This window comes from Panthera leo, chromosome B4, assembly GCF_018350215.1.
Source record: "Panthera leo isolate Ple1 chromosome B4, P.leo_Ple1_pat1.1, whole genome shotgun sequence".
NCBI classification, from domain to species: Eukaryota; Metazoa; Chordata; class Mammalia; order Carnivora; family Felidae; genus Panthera; species Panthera leo.
Window position 1 is genome coordinate 83,462,550 of NC_056685.1, and position 20,975 is coordinate 83,483,524.

At 48.6% G+C, this 20,975-nt stretch overlaps 1 protein-coding gene across 3 annotated transcripts in view; it reads left to right on the top strand.

The window, feature by feature from the left end:
• The window catches only part of KIF5A (kinesin family member 5A), a 29,125-nt gene extending 8,384 nt beyond the window's left edge, over positions 1 to 20,741 (top strand). Inside the window, exons 2-29 of one of the 3 annotated variants that reach the window (XM_042946990.1) lie at positions 4,259 to 4,346; positions 4,440 to 4,513; positions 4,919 to 5,023; positions 5,269 to 5,317; positions 5,739 to 5,794; positions 6,042 to 6,129; positions 6,408 to 6,532; positions 7,004 to 7,108; positions 7,293 to 7,441; positions 7,547 to 7,695; positions 8,021 to 8,196; positions 9,599 to 9,667; positions 10,024 to 10,230; positions 10,523 to 10,669; positions 11,461 to 11,649; positions 12,020 to 12,137; positions 12,514 to 12,578; positions 12,689 to 12,798; positions 13,172 to 13,273; positions 14,037 to 14,097; positions 14,335 to 14,406; positions 14,490 to 14,594; positions 17,381 to 17,597; positions 17,861 to 18,014; positions 18,314 to 18,396; positions 18,797 to 18,824; positions 19,298 to 19,412; positions 20,469 to 20,741. In XM_042946990.1, coding sequence (XP_042802924.1) covers positions 4,259 to 4,346; positions 4,440 to 4,513; positions 4,919 to 5,023; positions 5,269 to 5,317; positions 5,739 to 5,794; positions 6,042 to 6,129; positions 6,408 to 6,532; positions 7,004 to 7,108; positions 7,293 to 7,441; positions 7,547 to 7,695; positions 8,021 to 8,196; positions 9,599 to 9,667; positions 10,024 to 10,230; positions 10,523 to 10,669; positions 11,461 to 11,649; positions 12,020 to 12,137; positions 12,514 to 12,578; positions 12,689 to 12,798; positions 13,172 to 13,273; positions 14,037 to 14,097; positions 14,335 to 14,406; positions 14,490 to 14,594; positions 17,381 to 17,597; positions 17,861 to 18,014; positions 18,314 to 18,396; positions 18,797 to 18,824; positions 19,298 to 19,376 — 2,970 coding nt within the window. In that variant the 3' untranslated portion in view covers positions 19,377 to 19,412; positions 20,469 to 20,741. The other 2 variants (XM_042946988.1, XM_042946989.1) reach the window with 2 other exon arrangements.
• The last annotated feature ends 234 nt before the right edge of the window (positions 20,742 to 20,975 follow it).

Sequence of the window (20,975 nt, forward strand, 5' to 3'; positions counted from 1 at the left end):
AGAACATCTGAGTCAATGGATATGCATAATTCAAGGATTTTGATTATGTATTTCTGAATTGCCCCATAAAAATTGAATGGACATACTGTCTTACCAGAAAAGGATAAAGGTACCCATTGTGTGGAAATGATACTTCCTTGAACCCTCACCTACACTGGGTATTATAATTAAGTTTGTGTTTTTCAATTTGATAAGTGAGTAACGATGTTACTGTTTTAGTTTGAAAACAGTGAACATTTGGAGTGCCTGGGTAGCTCAGTCAGTTAAGCCTCTGACTTTGGCTCAGGTCATGATCTCATGGTTTGTGAGTTTGAGCCTGGGGTTGGGCTCTGTGCTGACAGCTCAGAGCCTGGACCCTGCTTCAGATTCTGTGTCTCCCTCTCTCTCTGCCCCTCCCATAGTCATGCGCGTGCTCTCTCTCTCTCTCTCCCAAAAATAAATAAACATTAAAAGAAGAAGAAGAAGAAGAAAACATTGAACATTTGTATATAATTTTCTGTTGTTAGTACATAGCGCTTGTCCATTTTTTCTGTTGAGTTTTATCTTTTTGTTACTGATTTATGAGAGTTCTTTATGTAGTAAGAATATTAATATCTTTGTTTGAAAAACTTAAGATTTTCTTATTTAAAAATTATGTATCTTGGGGGCACCCAGGTGGCTCATGCGGTTAAGCTAACGGCTCTTGGGATTCTCTCTCTTCTCTCTTTCTGCCCCTCTCCTGCTCATGCTTTCTCTCTTTCTTTCTCAAAACAAAGAAAATAAACTTTAAAAAATTATGTATTTTCATTTTAGAAAGCAATGTTTACAGGGACACCTGGATGACTCAGTCAGTTAAGCAGCCGACTTTGGCTCAAGTCATGATCTCAGTTTGTGAGTTCAAGCCCCACGTCAGGCTCTGTGCTGACAGCTCAGAGCCTGGAGCCTGCTTTGGATTCTGTGTCTCCCTCTCTCTCTCTGCCCCTTCCCCATTCACGCTCTGTCCTCTCCCTCTCCCTCTCAAAAATAAACATTAAAAATTTTTTTTTTGTAAAAGAATGTAATGTTTGCACCCAAAGCGAGGCTCGAACTCATGACCCTGAGATCAAGAGTTGCATGCTCTCCCAACTGAGCCGGACAGGTGCCCTTCATTTTCGGAAGGAAGTGGAAACTCCTAAAATTCCACTGTCCAAGGATAACCACTATTAACATGCTTTTCTAAGCAAGGTATACATACATACATATACATTTTTTTTTTTTTTTTTACAGAAAGGGACTCATCCTTTACATACTTTTCTTTTTGCTTTTTATACTGCATATTATTTAAAAAAATTTTTTAGTTAATGTTTTGGGGTTTTTTTAAATGTATTTTTGAGACGGAGAGAGACAGAGTGTGAGGGGGGAAAGCCAGAGAGAGAGAGAGACACAGAATCCGAAGCAGGCTCCAGGCTCCGAGCTGACAGCACAGGGCCTGACGCGGGGCTCGAACTCACAAACCGTGAGATCATGACCCGAGCCGAAGTCGATGCTTAACTGACTGAGCCACCCAGGCGCCCCTATACTGCATACTATTTTAAAAACTACTTTCTTGGTTAACAGTACTTTGTGCAGTCTTGTCATTACACATTTTCTCTACCATCTTCTTTAATATTTTACATTAAAAATTTTTGTTAGTGTTTATTTTTGAGAGAGAGAGAGAGAGAGAGAGAAGAGAGAAGAGAGACAGACCATGAGCAGGGGAGGGGCAGAGAGAGAGAGAGAGAGAGAGAGAGAGAGACAATCCCAAGCAAGCTCCAGGCTCTGAGCTGTCAGCACAGACTAACCAATGGACCAGGTGCCCTGTAATAATTTACATTTTTAGTTTAAAAGCAATATGTTGTCACTGTAAAACATTTAAATATCACAGAAAAAATGTTGAAAGCATAAGTTCCTGTTATTCTGCTCTCCAGTGATACCCACCGTTAGCAGTTCTGTATATAGTCCCTCCATGTCTTTTTTCTAAGACAATTCTGTCCATATGCTTTTTAAAAAGTATAATCACATTACACATACTGTTTTTATTTTTCACTTTATCGAGCTTGGACATGTCAATATATGTAAACCAACCTCAGTCATTTTAATGGGGGTGGAACATGGAGTTACCATAGCCAACATCTTGTTGATGGATGTTTGAATTGTTTCTAGTTTTACTTTAATACAAGCTGCTGCACTGAACATCCTTCTACAGAAATCTTTAAGTGCTTAAGTAAGTGTTGTAAGATGAATTCCTAGCACTGGAATCACTGATATAGAGTACAAACATTATGGACATTTAAATATTTAACAGAATTCGGGGCACCTGGGTGGCTCAGTGGATTAATGAGCCACCCAGGTGGCTCATGATCTTGCCCTTTGGGGGTTTGAGCCTCACGTCAGGCTCTGTGCTGATGGTGCAGAGCCTGCCTGAGATCCTCTCTCTTCCTCTCTCTCTGCCCAGGATACAAAATGAAAAATAAAAGACTTGTCTCTCTCCATAGTAACCACGGCCAATATTTTTGTATAATTCCTTCTAAAAAAACAATTCTACATATAGATGGAATAGTGCGAATATTCCCAGCACCACCATATCCAGCTCTGGCCAAGTTTTATGACTTTTCCTTAATTAGTTAAGACATGTCTCCCAAACTCTGGTGACCGTAGACCTAGAGTTCTACATTTCAGTTGGATAAAGATGGGCTCTGTAGTAAAACAATTTGACAACTAAGTCATAGTCTCTCTTTTTTAAATGCTTTATTTATTTTTGAGAGAGAGACTGAGTGCAAGTGGGGGAGGGGCAGAGAGAGAGACACACACCCAGAATCTGAAGCAGGCTCAGGGCTCTGAGCTGTCAGCACAGAGTCCAACACAAGGCTCAACCCCACAAACAGTAAGATCATGACCTGAGCCGAAGTTGGACGCTTAACTGAGCCACCCAGGTGCCCCAGTCATAGTCTCTCTCTCTCTTTTTTTTCCGATTTTTATTTATTTTTAAGACAAAGAGAGAGACAGAGAGCACACGTTGGGGAGGGGCAGATAGAGGGAGACATAGAATCTGAAGCAGGCTCCAGGCTCTGAGCTGTCAGCACAGAACCCGACGTGGGGCTCGAACTCACGAACTGCGAGATCATGACCTGAGCCTATGTCAGACGCTTTACTGACTGAATCATGCAAGTGCCCCAGTCATAGTTTCTTTAAACTGAATGGCAGGGAAACATGACAGAAATTTGTCACTTGTGGTGGAGAACAAACATTGTCTCATTTAATATTACCAGAGATCTTTAGTATGATTGGATAGTGAATACATACTTGGTTTGGCTCCCCAGGTTTAAATATTTTGTATCTTTAGCATTCTTTTTCTTTTTTTTTTTAGAAAAAGAGGGAGAGTGTGAGCATGAGTTGGGGAGAGGGTCAGAGGAAGAGAGAATCTCAAGCAGGCTCATACTGAGTATAGAGGCCAATGTGGGGCTTGATCCCATGACCATGAGATCATGACCCAAAACAAAACCAAGAGTCAGACATTCAACTGACTGAGCCACCCAGGCACCCCTGTATCTTTAGCATTCTTATCAGCACACATGATTTGTAACATATAAACCGAATTAAGTACTTGCAAGTCAGTGAATTGCTTCATAGTTTCTCTTTACTTAAAGTTGATTCCTTAAAAGGAGACCCATGTTTCTGATTTCATATATTTCTTTCACCGAGAGAGAGAGCTTGCATTAGTGTTTGCACAACAGCTCAGTAGCTGTGGTATATGTATATTTCATTTACGCAATAGGAAACATACTATACATATGTCCCTAACTTTCCGTGTTTCACTTAACGCATCTCGAAGATCCTTCCATATCAAGACATGTGGATCTATTGAGGAAGATATTTTTAAAGCTAGAGGTAGATTTTTAGTGTTAATGAATTGTTCTTCACTCTCCACAGCCTGTGGCCCTATTGTCTTTTCCCATTTGGTTTCCCAGGGAGGGGCCTGGAGTGATAGCGTACTAAATCGTCACATGAAAACTAAGATCCCCTCACACGAATTCATGGTATGACACTTCTCAATGACACTCAGTAGTGCATGGGCACAACTCCTGGTGTCAGTACTAACTTTTGCTCCTCTTTCTCTAGTTTCCCTCATCCCCCCAAATCATCCATGGATATGGATGGTTGAAAGACAGGTGCCTTTGCAGACTAATGAAAGGGGGCTGCAGTATTTCTTCTCCCTCACACCCTGCCTGCTGATGTCTGCCATGTTTTATTTCCATTCTAGGGGAAGCCATATGTCTTTGACCGGGTGTTCCCTCCAAACACGACCCAGGAGCAAGTTTATCATGCATGCGCCATGCAGATTGTTAAAGGTAATGGATATATTTTTAGAATGTATGTTTTCAGGTTCCCATTCCCTACCCCACTTCTTTCCACCGGTGCTCTTTCTCTGCCATTTCTTCCAGATGTCCTTGCTGGCTACAATGGCACCATTTTTGCTTATGGACAGACATCCTCAGGGAAAACACATACCATGGAGGTGAGGGTTCTGACTTTCATGAGAGGTGAAGAGTGGGGAGTGATAATGAGAAGCCAAGGAATCTCAGTGTGGGGCAAGATCTTGGAATCAAGCTTGCTTGATCTGGAGGACGAAGTGAGGAGCATTACTGTTGTGGAAGTTTAGTGAAATCCAGCCTGCTGCGGTTTTCCATCCTTTCCACTATTCCAGTTTTTTTCCTTTTCATCTGGAAAAGCAGCTACAATAAGAGTTGAAAGGGCTACTCAGTTCTCTCCTTGTTCCACTAAAAAGGTAGACATGGCAGTGACTGCCTCCTACCTTAAGATGGTCTTCTTATCAGCTATTACCTTTGTGTTCATCTGCATTCTTGAGTTGTCTCGTTCTTTCTGAGTCCCAACCTCATTCTGGAATATGCTTCCTCCCCAGGGAAAGCTGCATGACCCTCAGCTGATGGGAATCATTCCTCGAATTGCCCGAGACATCTTTAACCACATTTACTCCATGGATGAAAACCTTGAGTTCCACATCAAGGTGATCACAGCATGACAGTTGGGCATCCTCAGATGGGGCCTGGGAGGGGAAGATGTAACATGAACCCACTGAGAACCTGGGAGCCCCAACTTATTTTCCTGCTCTAGTCACCTCAGCTCTTCTTCTCTGCTAAGATATTCTCTTCTGCCCTTTCGCTCCTACTACCACCGTTTGAGTGAGTCACATTCACTTGAGATTCTTGTATCGGATTTAAGATAGGCCCTCTTCACTTTCTCCCTAACCAGGTTTCTTACTTTGAGATTTACCTGGACAAAATTCGTGACCTTCTGGATGGTGAGTGGTGTTTAATCCCGTTGAGTGGGTGGGGGTGTGAGGAGGGCAAAGAAAAGAAAGGTCACATTGCTCTTGGGATTGCGTGCTGTTTGGCAAGAGAGGGCACACACACTCATACCTATGTTCCTTGCCTCCACTAACCAGAATTTCCAAAAGCAAAGGGTCAGAAGATGAGCTTAGACACGCAAGGTGAGCCTGCTCACCCAGAGCATAGAAACAGCCTGAGACCAGCTGGAACCTTGAGGCTAGAATCCTGGAGGAGGAGAAACTGAGTTTTCAGTGTATGCAGGGACGTTAAGCTTCATGGGGAAGTCTTTCTCCTCTTTTGCACATAGAAGAAACCACTGTGTCAGCAGACTACAGGGTGTGGGGTTGGGGATGGAAATGCTAACCTTGCCTACCCTGCATTGTCTTGATTCAGTGACCAAGACAAATCTATCTGTGCATGAGGACAAGAATCGGGTGCCATTCGTCAAGGTAAGAATGGGGACAGGGGCACCTGGGTGGGTGTATTGACCAGTGGGGTTGCGGGAAGAAGATAGACCAGAGACCCAGAAGTTGGAGGGCAGATAGCTTGGAGGAGTGAGATGTGCTCAGGGACCAGGGAGAGTCCGAGGGCTTGGAAAAGACAGTCTTGAAAGGTCACGTGGGCAGTGTGTAGGTAATTTAATTTGCAGATCAACATTCACAGGTTGCTGTCCATTTGCCCTCCCCGCCCCCGCAGGGTTGTACTGAACGCTTTGTGTCCAGCCCAGAGGAGATTTTAGATGTGATTGATGAGGGGAAATCAAATCGTCACGTGGCTGTCACCAGTGAGTGGGGATACAAGGGGCTCTCAAGTCTGGGAGTCTGCTGCTTGTCTGCGTCCTCTGGGGCTGAGGGACTGGAAGTAAGCGAGGGAAGACTGTATCCTCTGCAAGAAGAGGCTGCCCTTGTGTGTGCAACCCAGCTGCCTGGGAGACGCTGGGACAGGGCTAGTCCTGACCGGCTCCCTCTCTCTGGGTGGGCCAGCGGTCAGTGGAAGCTGGGGGCTGAGTGCTTTGGCTCCACAGGCATTAGTACAGGGACTGCTCCTCCCTTGGTCCTGCAGACATGAACGAACACAGCTCTCGGAGCCACAGCATCTTCCTCATCAACATCAAGCAGGAGAACATGGAGACCGAGCAGAAGCTCAGTGGGAAGCTGTATCTAGTGGACCTGGCGGGGAGCGAGAAGGTTGGGGGCCTGGGGGTGGGGTGGGTAGGCAAGGAGGTCGGGGGGAGCTTTTTTTTTTCAATCAAAATAACTTTTTAGTTGAGATATAATGCGCATACCATAAAGTTTACCATTCTGAAGTATACAGTTCAGTGGGTTTTAGGATATTTGGAAGGTTGTGCACCCATCACCATTAGTTCTAGACCATTTTCATCACCTGTTAGCCGTCACTCCTTATGCTTCCTTCCCCCAACCCCTAGCAACCACTAATCTACTTTTTTTTTTCTGTGCATTTGCCTTTTCTGGACATTTTGTTTAATATGTGGGTAGCTTTTGGCAAGAGAGTTTAGGGTAACAGAGGAAGGGCCTTTTCTGTTCTCTTTCCCTGCCCCTGCCCCTCTTGGACTGAATCTCCCTACATGGAGAAGAGGCCATGAGAGTCCTCTCCCTCTGCAGTGCTTATGACACACTCATCCCTTAATTCTCTGGTAGGTCAGCAAGACCGGAGCAGAGGGAGCCGTGTTGGACGAAGCAAAAAATATCAACAAGTCACTGTCAGCCCTCGGGAACGTCATCTCCGCGCTGGCTGAGGGCACAGTGAGTGTTCCTCAGGCCCCCTTGTTCTGCAGGCTGCACCCCGTCTTCCAGCTTCTCCTCCTGCTGCCGCTGCTATCTCATCACGCCCAGTTCATGGGGTGTGCGATCCTTAGTCAGCACCACTGTCCTTTCTGATTCCCTTGTTGAGTATTGTCCTGATTCATAATCTCCCCCCTTCCCCCAGAAAAGCTACGTTCCCTATCGTGACAGCAAAATGACACGGATCCTCCAGGACTCTCTGGGAGGAAACTGCCGGACAACTATGTTCATCTGCTGCTCACCGTCCAGCTACAACGATGCGGAGACCAAGTCGACCCTGATGTTTGGGCAGCGGTCAGTGGCAGAGTCCCTCGTCCCTATGCCAGCCCCTGCTGCACTCACCCCTCAGGATCACGTAAGCCTTCGTGGAGGTCTCATCTCCTCGTTCTCCTCACCCAGGGCAAAGACCATTAAGAACACTGCCTCGGTGAATCTGGAGTTGACTGCTGAGCAGTGGAAGAAGAAATATGAGAAGGAGAAAGAGAAGACAAAAGCTCAGAAAGAGACGATCGCAAAGCTGGAGGCTGAGCTGAGCCGGTGGCGCAGCGGTTAGAGAGGGTTCCAGTGGGCGCAAGAGACTGTGGGAGGAGGAGGCTTGGGGGACCAGAGGGGCCCTGTCTGGGGTGGTGCTTAAGGACAGGCGAACCTCCCAGGAGGGTTGTGTTTCTGGAGGCGTGCAGTAGAGTGGTCATGAGGGAAGGGGAGAGGGGGCTGATCTCCAGCACCCCACCCCCCAGCAAAGGTTGAAGGTGCACTTGGCAACAGAGTTGGAGACCTGCCCGGAGGTCTTGGCGTTGAGGAGCGAGGGAGGAAGGACTCCTGGATACAGCTCTGTCTCCTCCTGTCCCTCACCTTGTTCTGCCCCTTGGCCAGGAGAGAACGTGCCTGAGACAGAGCGCCTGGCTGGGGACGACGCAGCCCTGGGAGCTGAGCTCTGTGAGGAGACCCCCGTGAATGACAACTCGTCCATCGTGGTGCGCATCGCGCCTGAGGAGAGGCAGAAATACGAGGAGGAGATCCGCCGCCTCTATAAGCAGCTTGATGACAAGGTGAGGACATCCAAGGCACAGAGGGGAGGCCAGGGGGATGAAAAGTGAGGGATTAAGGAATTAGCTTCTACTGCCTTTTAAAAAATTTTTTTATTAATTTTTTTTTAATGTTTATTTTTGAGAGAAAGGGTAGACAGAGCGTGAGCGGGGGAGGGGCAGAGAGAGAGGGAGACACAGAATCCGAAGCAGGCTCCAGGCTCTGAGCTGTCAGCACAGAGTCCGACACGGGACTCGAACCCACGAACCGTGAGATCATGGCCTGAGCCGAAGTCGGACACTTAACTGATTGAGCCACCCAGGTGCCCCATATATATATTTTCTTATTTTAAAAGGGACAAATGCTCACTCATTACTGCAAATGTGGAAGATAGCAGTGACTAACATTTAGAATTGTTGAATTGCTGTATCATATATCTGAAACTAACATAACACTGTATGTTACCCATATTATTAAAAAAATTAGGGGTGCCTGGGTGGCTCAGTCGGTTGAGCATCCAACTTGGCTCAGGTCGTGATCTCACGGTTCGTGAGTTCGAGTATCGGGCTCTGTGCTGACAGCTCAGAGCCTGGAGCCTGCTTCGGATTCTGTGTCTCCCTCTCTCTCTGCCCACCCCCCCCCCCCCCCGCCTCTCTCTCTCTCAAAAATAATTAAACATTAAAAAAATTTGGAAGATAAATAAAAATAAATAGAAGATTTAAGTCTCCCATCATCACACCATTCAGAAATAACACTACCAACATTTTGCTTTTCTTCATACATAGAGCATGCAGTTGAGATGCACTGTGTGTGTAACTTTGCGTCTGATTTCCTCATTCCATATTCTATAAGGAGCAATTTCCTACCTTGTTAACAATTCTTCATAAAAGTATTTTTTCATTAAAAATCTTTTTTGTAAAAGCATTTTAAAAGTCCATTTCTCAAAACATATTTATTTATTTATTTATTTATTTATTTATTTATTTATTCAAAACCTATTTAACCACTTGCTTACTGCAAGGCCTCTAGTTTTCTTTGTTTTGGGTAGTTTGTTTTTGCTCTTATAAGTAACCCTGAAAGGTCTATCTTTGCCTTTGATGCATAAGACTTTGCTTTTGAATGATTTGATTAGAATGGAGGACCAAAGTGGGAGTTCTTGGTTAGAGGCCGTGTCCTTTAATCTAAAGGCTTTTGCTGGGTATTGGCAGGGTTAGATCATCTTCTAGAAGAAAGGAATTTGAAAGTGAGGGTAGGAGTGAGGTGAGAGGCTGAGGGGAAAACCTCGTTTTAGGTTTTGGGGTTTCTAACTCAAAGCCTGACCAGTCTGGATTTTTGTCAGGATCCGACCTCTGGCCCCAACCCCATCCATCTAGACTGGAAGGGGCTGCCTTCCTTCACTCCCTCTTCCCCCCTTGCCTCCAACAGGATGATGAGATCAACCAGCAGAGCCAGCTCATAGAGAAGCTTAAGCAGCAGATGCTGGACCAGGAAGAGGTAATGGGAAGGAGGACAAGACATGAGAGGAGAGCGGTGTGTTCCCGAAGAAGGGCTTAGTCTTCTGCTTAGGACTTAGTCACCCCCCAAAACTATAGAAGTCTGGGGACTTAACTGGGGCTTTGTGTAAACCACGGCTTTTGGAGTCTGGGTGCTTCTTCCTTCTGTTGTCCTGCTTCTAAGAAGCCTACACCCCCCTTCCTCCTGACTTTCACTTTGGCCCTTGCTCCTCTCCTAGAGCTGTGCGCTCCAGGCTTCGGGTGCCAGAGGGACCCTGTCTGGGGTAGTGCTCTGAGCTTCCCCAGACCAGGGGACCATAGCGGTGGTCCCTCACGTGCCTTACCTCTTTCTTGAAGCTGTTGGTATCCACCCGAGGAGACAATGAAAAGGTCCAGCGGGAGCTGAGCCACCTGCAGTCAGAGAATGACGCTGCTAAGGATGAGGTGAAGGAAGTGCTACAGGCCCTGGAGGAGCTGGCCGTGAACTATGACCAGAAGTCCCAGGAAGTGGAGGAGAAGAGCCAGCAGAACCAGCTTCTGGTGGATGAGCTATCTCAGAAGGTGGTGAGTGGCTGACTGGGGTGCAAGAGCTCCCTGGCCTCCAGAACGTCCCCCACATCCAAAGCGACCCCTGCGTCACGTTTGTACCCTTGCACTGCTGTGTGGTGTGTTGTGGGAACCTTTCCCACCTGTCACCACACTGCCCTCCTGACTCCTGTCTCTTCCAAACCCTTTTGCAGGGCCCATGTTCTCTTTGTAGCAGCCCTCAGGGTCATGTATGAGGGGGAGGCCTCTGCCTGGGCTAGGCAGGGGGGTAGGAAGATGGCAGTGGGATGACCTAAGGGGCTGTCCCCAGGCCACCATGCTGTCCCTGGAGTCTGAGTTGCAGCGGCTACAGGAGGTCAGTGGACACCAGCGAAAACGCATTGCTGAGGTGCTGAATGGGCTGATGAAGGACCTGAGTGAGTTCAGTGTCATCGTGGGCAACGGGGAGATTAAGCTGGTGAGTGGAGACAGAGGCAGGAATCTTGTTCAGGTCATTCTTGTTCTGGGCACTGGTGGGAGATGCAGGGTGGATAGTCCAGGCCCTCAGGGATGCTGAGGAAGGTGGGCCAGAGATCTGGGAAACATGCCTTTAGCATGGGGTGCTTGGATGGCTCAGTTGGTTGAGCATCTGACTTTGGCTCAGGCCATGATCTCCTGGTTTGTGAGTTCGAACCCCACCTCGGCCTCTCTGCTATCAGCACAGAGTCTGCGGCCGATCCTCTGTTCCTCTCTCTCTCTGCCCCTCCCCCGCTCGTGCTCTTTTTCTTTCTCTCTCAAAAACTAAACAAAAATTAAAAAAAATAAACTAGATACAGGAAAACAAGTAGAATTTTGCACAGACTCAACTGTAAATACACCTTCCAAAGGGTGCTGAATAAAGAAGGAATGGAGATGTGCCTATAGCAGGCTTTAGAGATGAGGCACAGATGTGAGAATGATATATGCAAATCTGTGGCAGTGAAAATGACCCATCTGGGTGATCAGGCAGAACAGTTTGACTGCAAAAGAAAATCATATTGCTTTATAAGATGGAAGAGGGCGATTGTCGGAACTGGACCTTTAAGTGCAGGTAGAAGGATTTAATACGAAATGCCAGGTGATGGCAGGTAAAAGTTGTTTGGAAAATACTTGTCCCACCCGAATCCCTGTGTGTGTGGGTGTACACGGGGATAGGCAGGGTGGAAGGGAATGGGCAAAAGCTTCCCTGCAGCAGAGAAGTACCTCTTCCTGCCTTCCCCCACCCCGCAGCCGGTGGAGATCAGCGGAGCCATCGAGGAGGAATTCACGGTGGCCCGACTCTATATCAGCAAAATCAAATCAGAAGTCAAGTCTGTGGTCAAGCGCTGCCGGCAGCTAGAGAACCTGCAAGTCGAATGTCATCGCAAAATGGAAGTGACTGGGCGGGAACTCTCCTCCTGTCAGCTCCTCATCTCCCAGGTGAGCACTGGGCATTGAGGGCCTTTGCGTGCAATGGGAAGGAGGGTGATTCTGTAGCTTGTGGGATAAAACTCCTAGCACCCACTTTCATGTCAAGGACCTAGGGTCAACCAAAGTCAAGGATAGAAGAGAAGAGCCTGGGGTGGCAGGGAAGGGTCCAGGCCAGGGAAGTGAAGGGTCAGAGGAGATAGCACGCTCTGAGCTGATGGGGTCTAAAGGAAGGGTCCAAAGAAATGGCCACTGGCCCTGTGTCTTCAGGCAGGCGCAGCAGGAGGGGAGGGCCTGGGAGAGCTGCAGAGGTCTGTGCTGCCTGGAGTTGTGTCCTTGACTCCACCCTTCTTCTTCCTCTCACCAACCCTTCCCCCATTAGCACGAGGCGAAGATCCGCTCGCTTACAGAGTATATGCAGAGCGTGGAGCTAAAGAAGCGGCATCTGGAAGAGTCCTATGACTCCCTGAGTGACGAGCTGGCCAAGCTCCAGGCCCAGGGTGAGGCCTTCTTAAACCTCTAAACCACTTATCCTGGGATCTGAGATCCCAGAGGGGGCAGGGAGGAAAAGTGGCAGACATCAGAAGAAACCACCTGACAGCACACTCATCCAATGCATTAGACTGACATCACAGAGGCCAACTCATACGCTACTTAGCATGCTTTTGCACAAAGCTTATTGTACACGAACCATAAACCCTCTGTTGATCTCTTTCCCTGCTGTGTCCAATTGGACTGTCCTAACCCAGAAGAACATCACGGAGGGTCCATACTGGGTAGATGTCGCCTGCCTGACCCGGAGCTCTGGTCACAAAATGGAAGTTCTTTCCGGAGGAGGTAGGTGTGAGGTAAGCTGTCTTTCCTTCTTTCCCTCAGAAACTGTGCATGAAGTGGCCCTGAAGGACAAGGAGCCAGACACACAGGACACAGATGAAGTGAAGGTGAGAGGGGAAGCTGTAGGGGACCACTGGGGCTTGGCAGGGCTGAGCCGGCCCGCTCCAAGCTGGTGTCAGGGAGTCCGGCTTTGAGTGTGCGGTGGGGTTGTTTGCAGAAGGCCCTGGAGGTGCAGATGGAGAGTCACCGGGAGGCCCATCACCGGCAGCTGGCCCGGCTCCGGGACGAGATCAATGAGAAGCAGAAGACTATCGATGAGCTCAAAGAGTAAGAGTCCCCCTGGGCAGCCCCGGCCTCCCCGGGTCCTCTTGCCTTGCTCTGCCCACACGCGTGCTCCCTCTTGGCCCAAGGTCTGCTTTGCTCATTTCCAAGCGCCCCTCCCCCAGCGATGCCACAGCTTTATCACCCAACCCCAGGAGACACGGGAGTGAGGACTAGTCCCTCTCCTTGAGCTCTTGTGATTGGATAGCTCAGGGTTCCTCACTCTGTCAGCGGCCTGCATCTGCCTCTGATATCCAAAGGTAGACGCATCAGTCCCGACTTGGCCCGGCTGTACCGGAAGGAAAATGCAGCGCCGGTCTTCCCTTTCCCGGTCCCTGACATCGTTCTGTTCTCTCCGACACCTCCTTGCCCTGTGCAGCCTGAATCAGAAGCTCCAGTTAGAGCTAGAGAAGCTTCAGGCTGACTACGAGAAGCTGAAGAATGAAGAGCATGAGAAGAGCAGCAAACTCCAGGAGCTGACGTGAGTGATGGGTATCTGCCCGCAAACCCGCCGCCTGCGCAGGCGCAGACTGCTACTCACTCACACCGGCAGAGGCAGGGCAGGGCGCGATGCAGATGTGCACATGGCACCCTCGAGAGTCACGTGATGGGGCGGGGAAGGGAAACAAAGAGAGACTTTCAGAAAGGACCTCTACTGACTGTTAGCTGCCACGGAAAGATGTTTGTGATGTTGTCTTAAGTGTGAAAGGCAAGTTACAAAACAGTATGAATGGTAGGATCCCATAAAGTTTTGGGGGGCTGTACACGCATAGAAGTAAGAGTCTGGAGGGGGTGGGGCCCCCTGGGTCGCTCAGTGGGTTGCATGTCACGCTCTTGATTTTGGTTCGGGTCATGATCTCACGGTTTGGGAGTTCAAGCCCCGTGTCGGGCTCCGTGCTGAGAGTGTGGAGCCTGCTTGGGATTCTGTCTCCTTCCCCACCCCCAGCTGGTGCTCTCTCCCTTTCAAAATAAATAAACAAAAACAAAAACAAAAAAAGACGAAGAAGAAGAAGTAAGAGTTGGGAAAGATGGACACCAGAATGTTAATGGTGGTTTGATCTGTGAGTAGTAGAATTATGGGCTTTTTATGAAATTCATCTTTTTTTCTTTTCTAATTTCTACACAGTGAACAGGGTAATTTGCATAATAAATAATAATAAAGTATAGATCAAAGGAATGGAGAGGGAGGAGAAAGGGAGGAGGGACTGTCCTGAGGGACTCTTGTGTTTCCTTCTTCTCCCCAGATTTCTGTATGAGCGACATGAACAGTCCAAGCAGGACCTCAAGGGTCTGGAGGAGACAGTTGTGAGTGGTTTCTCTGTACCAAGTTAACAGGGTGAGGTGGGGACTTCATTTCTTCCCCCTGATTTCTTTATAACCCCATTCCTTATGCAGATTCAGTCTGTGGCATAATCAGGACACATCTTTTCCTAAAGGATGAGTGATTCACCTGACTAGGCAGACTGAAGGTTCCAATAATTTTGAAGTGAAAAAGTTGACCTGGTAATTTGGCCATCCCCAATTTTTCACCATTCTTTCCAGGCCCGGGAACTCCAGACCCTCCACAACCTTCGCAAACTGTTCGTTCAAGACGTCACGACTCGAGTCAAGAAAGTGAGTGCCTTCCTAGGATTTTTCACAGCCCCCATATTTTCCTCCCATCCCCAAGTTTCTCTAACCCCTCCATCTTTAATCAGAGTGCAGAAATGGAGCCCGAGGACAGTGGGGGGATTCACTCCCAAAAGCAGAAGATTTCCTTTCTTGAGAACAACCTGGAACAGCTTACAAAGGTTCACAAACAGGTAAGCGAAGGGGGCAGGGGTGAAGAGAACTCTTGAGGCCAGGTGCCGAGGAGACCCAAGTCCTCTGAGGCCCCTTGGATTTAGGAAAACCTACTTGCATGTCTTCCTTACTTTTCCCTTTGACTTTTCCTCCGAATCCCTTCTTTATCCATATTTGGTTCCACTTTTCCCTTGTTCTTTGTTCCATGCCTGTTCTCCCCTCTCAAAGCTCCCTGCCTGCCTCTGCTCAAAGTGAAATTCCCCAGGCCTATGGATGTGGAGGGAGAGGTTGAAACTGATAGAGGTTTCAGAGGCATGGGGCTGTGGCACCACGTGAGGGATACTGGTCAGAGACAGGAAACGATGGGACAAGACAGAAGCCGGGGAAGTTGGGCTTTCTCTCATGGAGAGAACTCCATCTGCCTAGGCCTGGGGCAGGCATGCAGGGTAATTAAAGGATGTCCTCCAGATGGCCCAACCACCCCCTGATCGGGGCCGGTTGAAACTCCTGTGTATTAAGTTGCTGCCTCTCTGTCCCCCTCCTTGCTGCTGCGGTTCCTTAGGTGGATGACTGGGTTTCAAAGGTATGGGGTGGGGAGGCAGAAGGGGCAGTCCAGAGGAGTCAGGACAGGAAATGTTTGGCGAGGACAGGGCAGGAGCACCCTCCCTAGTGCCAAATATCTGAGCCTTGAAGACAGTTGTGGCAGTGTATCAACTGGCTCTTCTGATTCATAAAATAAACCCTAATCTATCCTTCATTCCCTTCTTTCAATCCACCTTAACATTGGATTTAAACTCATGTTCTCAGGGCACCTGCCTGGGTGGCTCCGTCGGTTAAGCACCCGATTTCTGCTCAGGTCATGATCTCACAGTTCGTGAGTTCCAGCCCCGCATCGGACTCTGTGCTGTCAGTGCAGAGCCTGCTTCAGATCCTCTGTCCCCCCCGCTCTCTCTCTGCCCCTCCTGACTTGCACTCTCTCTCTCAAAATTAATAAAAACAAAACAAAACTCATATTCTCACTAAATCGGAGCTTAAATTTCTCAGTGCAATGCCCAGCATATTTAGCAAATATTTGGTACACCTTTTCTTTTTTCACAAATATAATAAAAGGAAAAGTCCCAGAACTGTGGCCCAGTGACAATCTGCAGGTTTATGTATTTTATTTGGACCTGCAAAGGGCTACACTATCATTTCCCCCCCTTTGTTTATTATAAAGCAGTATAACAATGTAACAACATTACAGAAAAGTTGAAAGTCAAGGGAAGAAACATTTGTAATCAGTTCCGCCTTCCTATTTTCATTTCTCTGTGTTCACTTTCCTTCTCCGTCCAAATGGATGTCATATTGCTTATTTTTTCCCCAGTGTTTTTGTTGTGGTAAAACACACATAAAATTTACCGTCATAATTACTTTAGGGTCAGTGGTATTGAGTGCATTTGTATTCGTACTGTTGTGCAACGTCACCACTATCATCTTGCAAAACTGTACCTCTATACCTATTAACAATAGTAACTCCCCATTTCCCCTGCCTCCCAGGCCCTGGCCACCATCATCATTCTTTCTGTCTCCATGATTTTGTCCCCTTTCAGTACCTCCCATAAGTGGAATCATACAGGATTTGTGCTTTGTCACTGGCTTGTTACCCTTAGCATAATGTCCTCCAGGCTTATCCACATTGTAGCATGTGTCAGGACACAGGCTGTGTCCTTTTTCCTCATGGAAGCATCTGCCTCTGCTCTAAGTCCCAAAGATCAAAAACTACTCACCTGTAGAATGGAGGACCCCTCATAATGTCCTACTTCAGCAGAGACGAGACTAGAAAGGAAAATGAGAGAGATGCAGAAACTTCCTCAGCGAACAAATAGAATCTTAAATGGGCAGGACTGCAGCCCTATTATTAATTAAGCCAAACTATCCCCACAGCAAAGCATTGTTTATAATCTTGAAATTGTCCAGAGTGAAAGAGGCACAGAAGTGTTCCCAGCTCTGCCCTTTCTCCCGAGGTCCCCACTATACTCATTTACCTGGTATCTTCCAAGGCTGGCTCTGGCAGTCTGTAGGGCCCCCAGTTATTGTATGAAACCCTATAAAAAGATCAGGAAGTCTTTTCTGGCTGCCAAGTGGTTGCTACCACTCTCTAGCTTAATTTAAATGCGGGAGGGGCAGCCCAGGAACCCCTTGTATGTGAAGGTAATGAGCACAAATGTTTGTGAGACCTCAAACATTTTCTTTCCCTCCTATGGGGTGCTGTGCGTATGTGTGTGGGTCGGGGGTGAGGTGGGGCTCCCGTATTCCAGCTTCTGCTCCTGCTCTGCACCGCACCTAACCTGCACTCAATGCCATATCCACCTTCCAGACTGCTACCATGCTCTTGCTGGCCCGCCCCCCGCATGCCTACAAAGCCATCTCTGGGAGAAGGGTGCCTCATCCCCATGGTTGCCCTGGGGCTGTTGGTCTGGCACAAGCTGTGAGATATTAGGGGGCGGATATCTAGGCCAGGAAAAGACGAGGACAGGGCACTGTCACAAGAGTTCTGGGCTACAGTGGAGTTGGCATGTTTCACTGTTCAGAAAATGATGTAACTTTTTAATGCCTGACCACTGTTTGCTTAGGGAGAAGGAAAGAAGTGGCCAGAAGACCAGTTAGGTAAAGGGAACAAGGACTTGAGGAAACTACACGGTCTCCGTCTTCTCTGACTTGATTTTTCTGTATTCTCTCTCCCTGCCCTGCACTCCCACACTCCACTGCTGGCTCTCTTGGGTCCCTGGCTTTGCCTCTGGCCCCTTCCCTTGGTCTTACCCCACAGCTGGTACGTGACAATGCAGATCTGCGTTGTGAGCTTCCTAAACTGGAAAAACGACTTAGGGCTACGGCTGAGAGAGTTAAGGCCCTGGAGGGTGCACTGAAGGAGGCCAAGGAGGGCGCCATGAAGGACAAGCGCCGGTACCAGCAAGAAGTGGACCGCATCAAGGAGGCCGTTCGGTATAAGAGCTCCGGCAAGCGGGGCCATTCTGCTCAGATTGGTGAGTGCAAGTGGGTGGCAGCCGACAGGGTGGGATTACCACTGGGGGAGATCAGCAGATTCCTAAGCATCGAGCAACTAGATTGTTGCTTTTTACCCTCCCCCGACCCCGGGATCACCTCCCCTCCCCATACCATCCCCCAAACGTGTAACAGTGAATGATCTTATAAACGCCTCTGTTCAGCTCCAGCAAAATGACTTTAGGGACCAGGGCAGCTGCAGGGTGACGGCCTCCTCATGGTCATTTTCTTTTCTTTACCACAGCCAAACCTGTCCGGCCCGGCCACTACCCAGCATCTTCACCCACCAACCCCTATGGCACCCGGAGCCCTGAGTGCATCAGTTACACCAACAGCCTCTTCCAGAACTACCAGAATTTGTACCTGCAGGCTGCACCTAGCTCCACCTCCGACATGTAGTGAGTGGCCACTGGCGTGGGTTGCAGTCCCAACCCAAGGCTCTCGGCCCTCTATAAGGCATAAGATTGAGTCCGTTATTGGGTGACACTTACTTCTTTTCCTAAGTAGCTCCATTTGTGACCCTTTCACGATTTCACACCTATGGTTAGAAGGTGGGCCTTGCCTTCCCAGCCAGTGGCCATGCAGTTGTCCTCTGTTCTCCGGGGATGGGAGGCTCCATCACTGAGGGGATTACTGGTCCTCCAAGTAGTGGAGGACGGGTGCCAGAGGCTACGTGTCTCTCCTCTGCTCCATCCAGCTTTGCAAACTCCTGTACCAGCAGTGGGGCCACGTCTTCCGGAGGTCCCTTGGCTTCCTACCAGAAGGCCAACATGGACAATGGTGAGTGAAAAAGATGGGTGACCAAGTGGCCTTTGGGATTCCCAGGGCAAGTTGAAAAGAATAAGAGAAGTAAGTGACCCTGTGCCTACAGCTTGAACATTGCCCATCACTTCAGGGTCTTGGATTCTTAGAGGCGGATTCTTCCCATTGCCGTGCCTGTCCTCACCCTCTCTTGCCTTTCTGCTACTCTTCTCCTTCAGGGGGGATCAGGGAGACCTTTCTCAAATAAAACAATCATGCAGCTTGGGGTAGTCGAGAATAGCGACCTAAGTGGCAGCTATATTCCAAAGAGTCTTACCTTTTTCTCTAAGGGGTTAGGATGCGGGAGGGTTTGGGGAAACTGCTTCTAACAGTCTCTTTTCTTCTCCTAATCCTGTGTTCTCAATGATGATCTCTTCAGGAAATGCCACAGATATCAATGACAACAGGTACACCAGTCCCCATTGCTCCTGGGCTCTCTAGGTGGGACCAGAAGAAATGGTTCAGTTTCGCTTGGGCCCTACTTGGAGGTTCCTTGGAGCCTTCGGGGAAAGGAGGAGGAAATGAGAACCGTTCTTGCCATCACCATGTTCTCCAGAAGATCTACTCATCCCCTGCCTCTTGGGGCAGAGAGCACGTCCCCCCCCCCCCACCCCATCCCATCCGCGGCTCCTCCCCCCACTCCATTATGGGGGCCGGGGAAGTACCAGGGCCACCCGATGACCTGGGTTTCTCTGCTTCCTCTGGGAACTCTGTGACCTTGCGCAAGTCAGCTCCATCTCTCTAGCTTTGATTTTCCTTGTATTCCTGTAAACCCTGAATAGTCCCTGCCTTTTGTTATCTCGTAGGGATGCCAGGAGAGCAAAGTGACAGGAATGTTTTCCTTTACATGGAGCTGACAGTGCTGGGTCTCTTCTTCCAGGAGTGACCTGCCATGCGGCTATGAGGCTGAGGACCAGGCCAAGCTGTTCCCTCTCCACCAAGAGACGGCAGCCAGCTAATCTCCCTCACGGACTGCCGCATACCTGCACTTTCAGGTAGCTCCAGGCTGCTTTCTCTGACCAGCCTCAGGGTGCCTCCTGTCTTGCCCTCAACCTCTTCGTTTCTCCTGCTTTTTTTATCGTCTCAAAACTTTTAATATGTAGTTGTCCCTCAGCTCCTGCCTTCCCTTCCTAGGGGCTACTTCGGTGCTGGCCCACGGGCTGTGGACACTGACCTCCCCATCTCCCTGAAGCTTTCCTTTTGGCTAGAGTAATGACCACAGTACTGCGTTGCTGCCACTAGGGGCTGCTGCCACATGTCAAAAAGAGTGAGCGGGGATGGTGCCCATCTAGAGTCACGCCCAGGTCAGGGAATGTGGTAGATGTAAGGAGACTTGAGAGATCATCCCAACCCTCTCTCTGCCTCCACCCTGAAATAATTTTGGATGGATAGGTATTTTCGGAACTAAGACACCTCCAGTAAAAGAGATGTTTGCTTTATCCCTACACCTGTGTCCCATACACCTCGTATCTGTGTATGTTACCAGTAAGCTCCAGGAAATGCCCCAGGAAGGCTAACTTTTTGTCTCTATACTGCAGTGTCAGCACTCCCCTCCCACCTTGCTCAGTGGAGGTGGAAAATAGCCGTGCTCCCTCCCTGAGCCCCCCTTCTTCCGCCTCCGTCCCCAAGTCCTCTTTTCCAGCAGCGATGGCACCTTCCTGGGTCTTGTGTGTCACCAGGCTTCTCACTTGCTCTAGGGCCCAGAACTGGACACTAGGAGTCTGTTTTATTTCCCTCTTTGGAGAACACAGAAACGAGAGGATATGGTCAGTCTCTTACTGGGCTGCATCCAAGCCAAGCCCACTCGAGGGGCTTTCCGGGATAGTAAGCTGGACACAGTCAGGCAGAAAGACACAAGGGGCAGAGAAGTAGGAATGGGGAAGCAAGGTGAAGGTCTGGGGTAGAGGAGCAGGGGCTGGGAGAATAGTGTCTGGTTGTTGGTATTCAAGGAAGAAGACTGTCAATCAAATTTGTACAAATGCCACTCTGTTCCTGTTGAGCGGTTGGGCTACACGGTGGTTCCTCACGACCTCTTTCTCTTTCTTCCCCAGTTTCTAAGAGGGACTGAGGCCTCTTCTCTCAGCATGCTGCAAACCTGTGGTCTCTGATACTAACAACTCCCTCCCCAGCCCTTGTTGTTTGACTGTACCGTTTGATGTCTACTCTTACTCTGTATCTCTTTGTACTCTGTATCTATATATCAAAAGCTGCTGCTATGTCTCTCCCTTCTGTCTTACTCTCTAAGTATCTAATGATGTATTTAGCAATTTCTAAGCATAGTATACCCTCCTCATTTGGGGTAATAGGGAGGAGGGTGAATGTTTCTTCTTTCAAACACGCGTCTCTCACACTGAGTGGTATTAGTCACGGAGATGGTAAAAGGAAAAATGGGAGCTAGAGGGCTGTGATCCTTCTCTCTCTCTCTCTCTCTCTCTCTCTCTCTCTCTCTCACTCACACACACACACACACACACGCACACACGCACACACACACACACACACAAAGCCTTAAGCAGAAGAATGTCTTAGCATCATTAAGAAGATACAGAAATAGACTC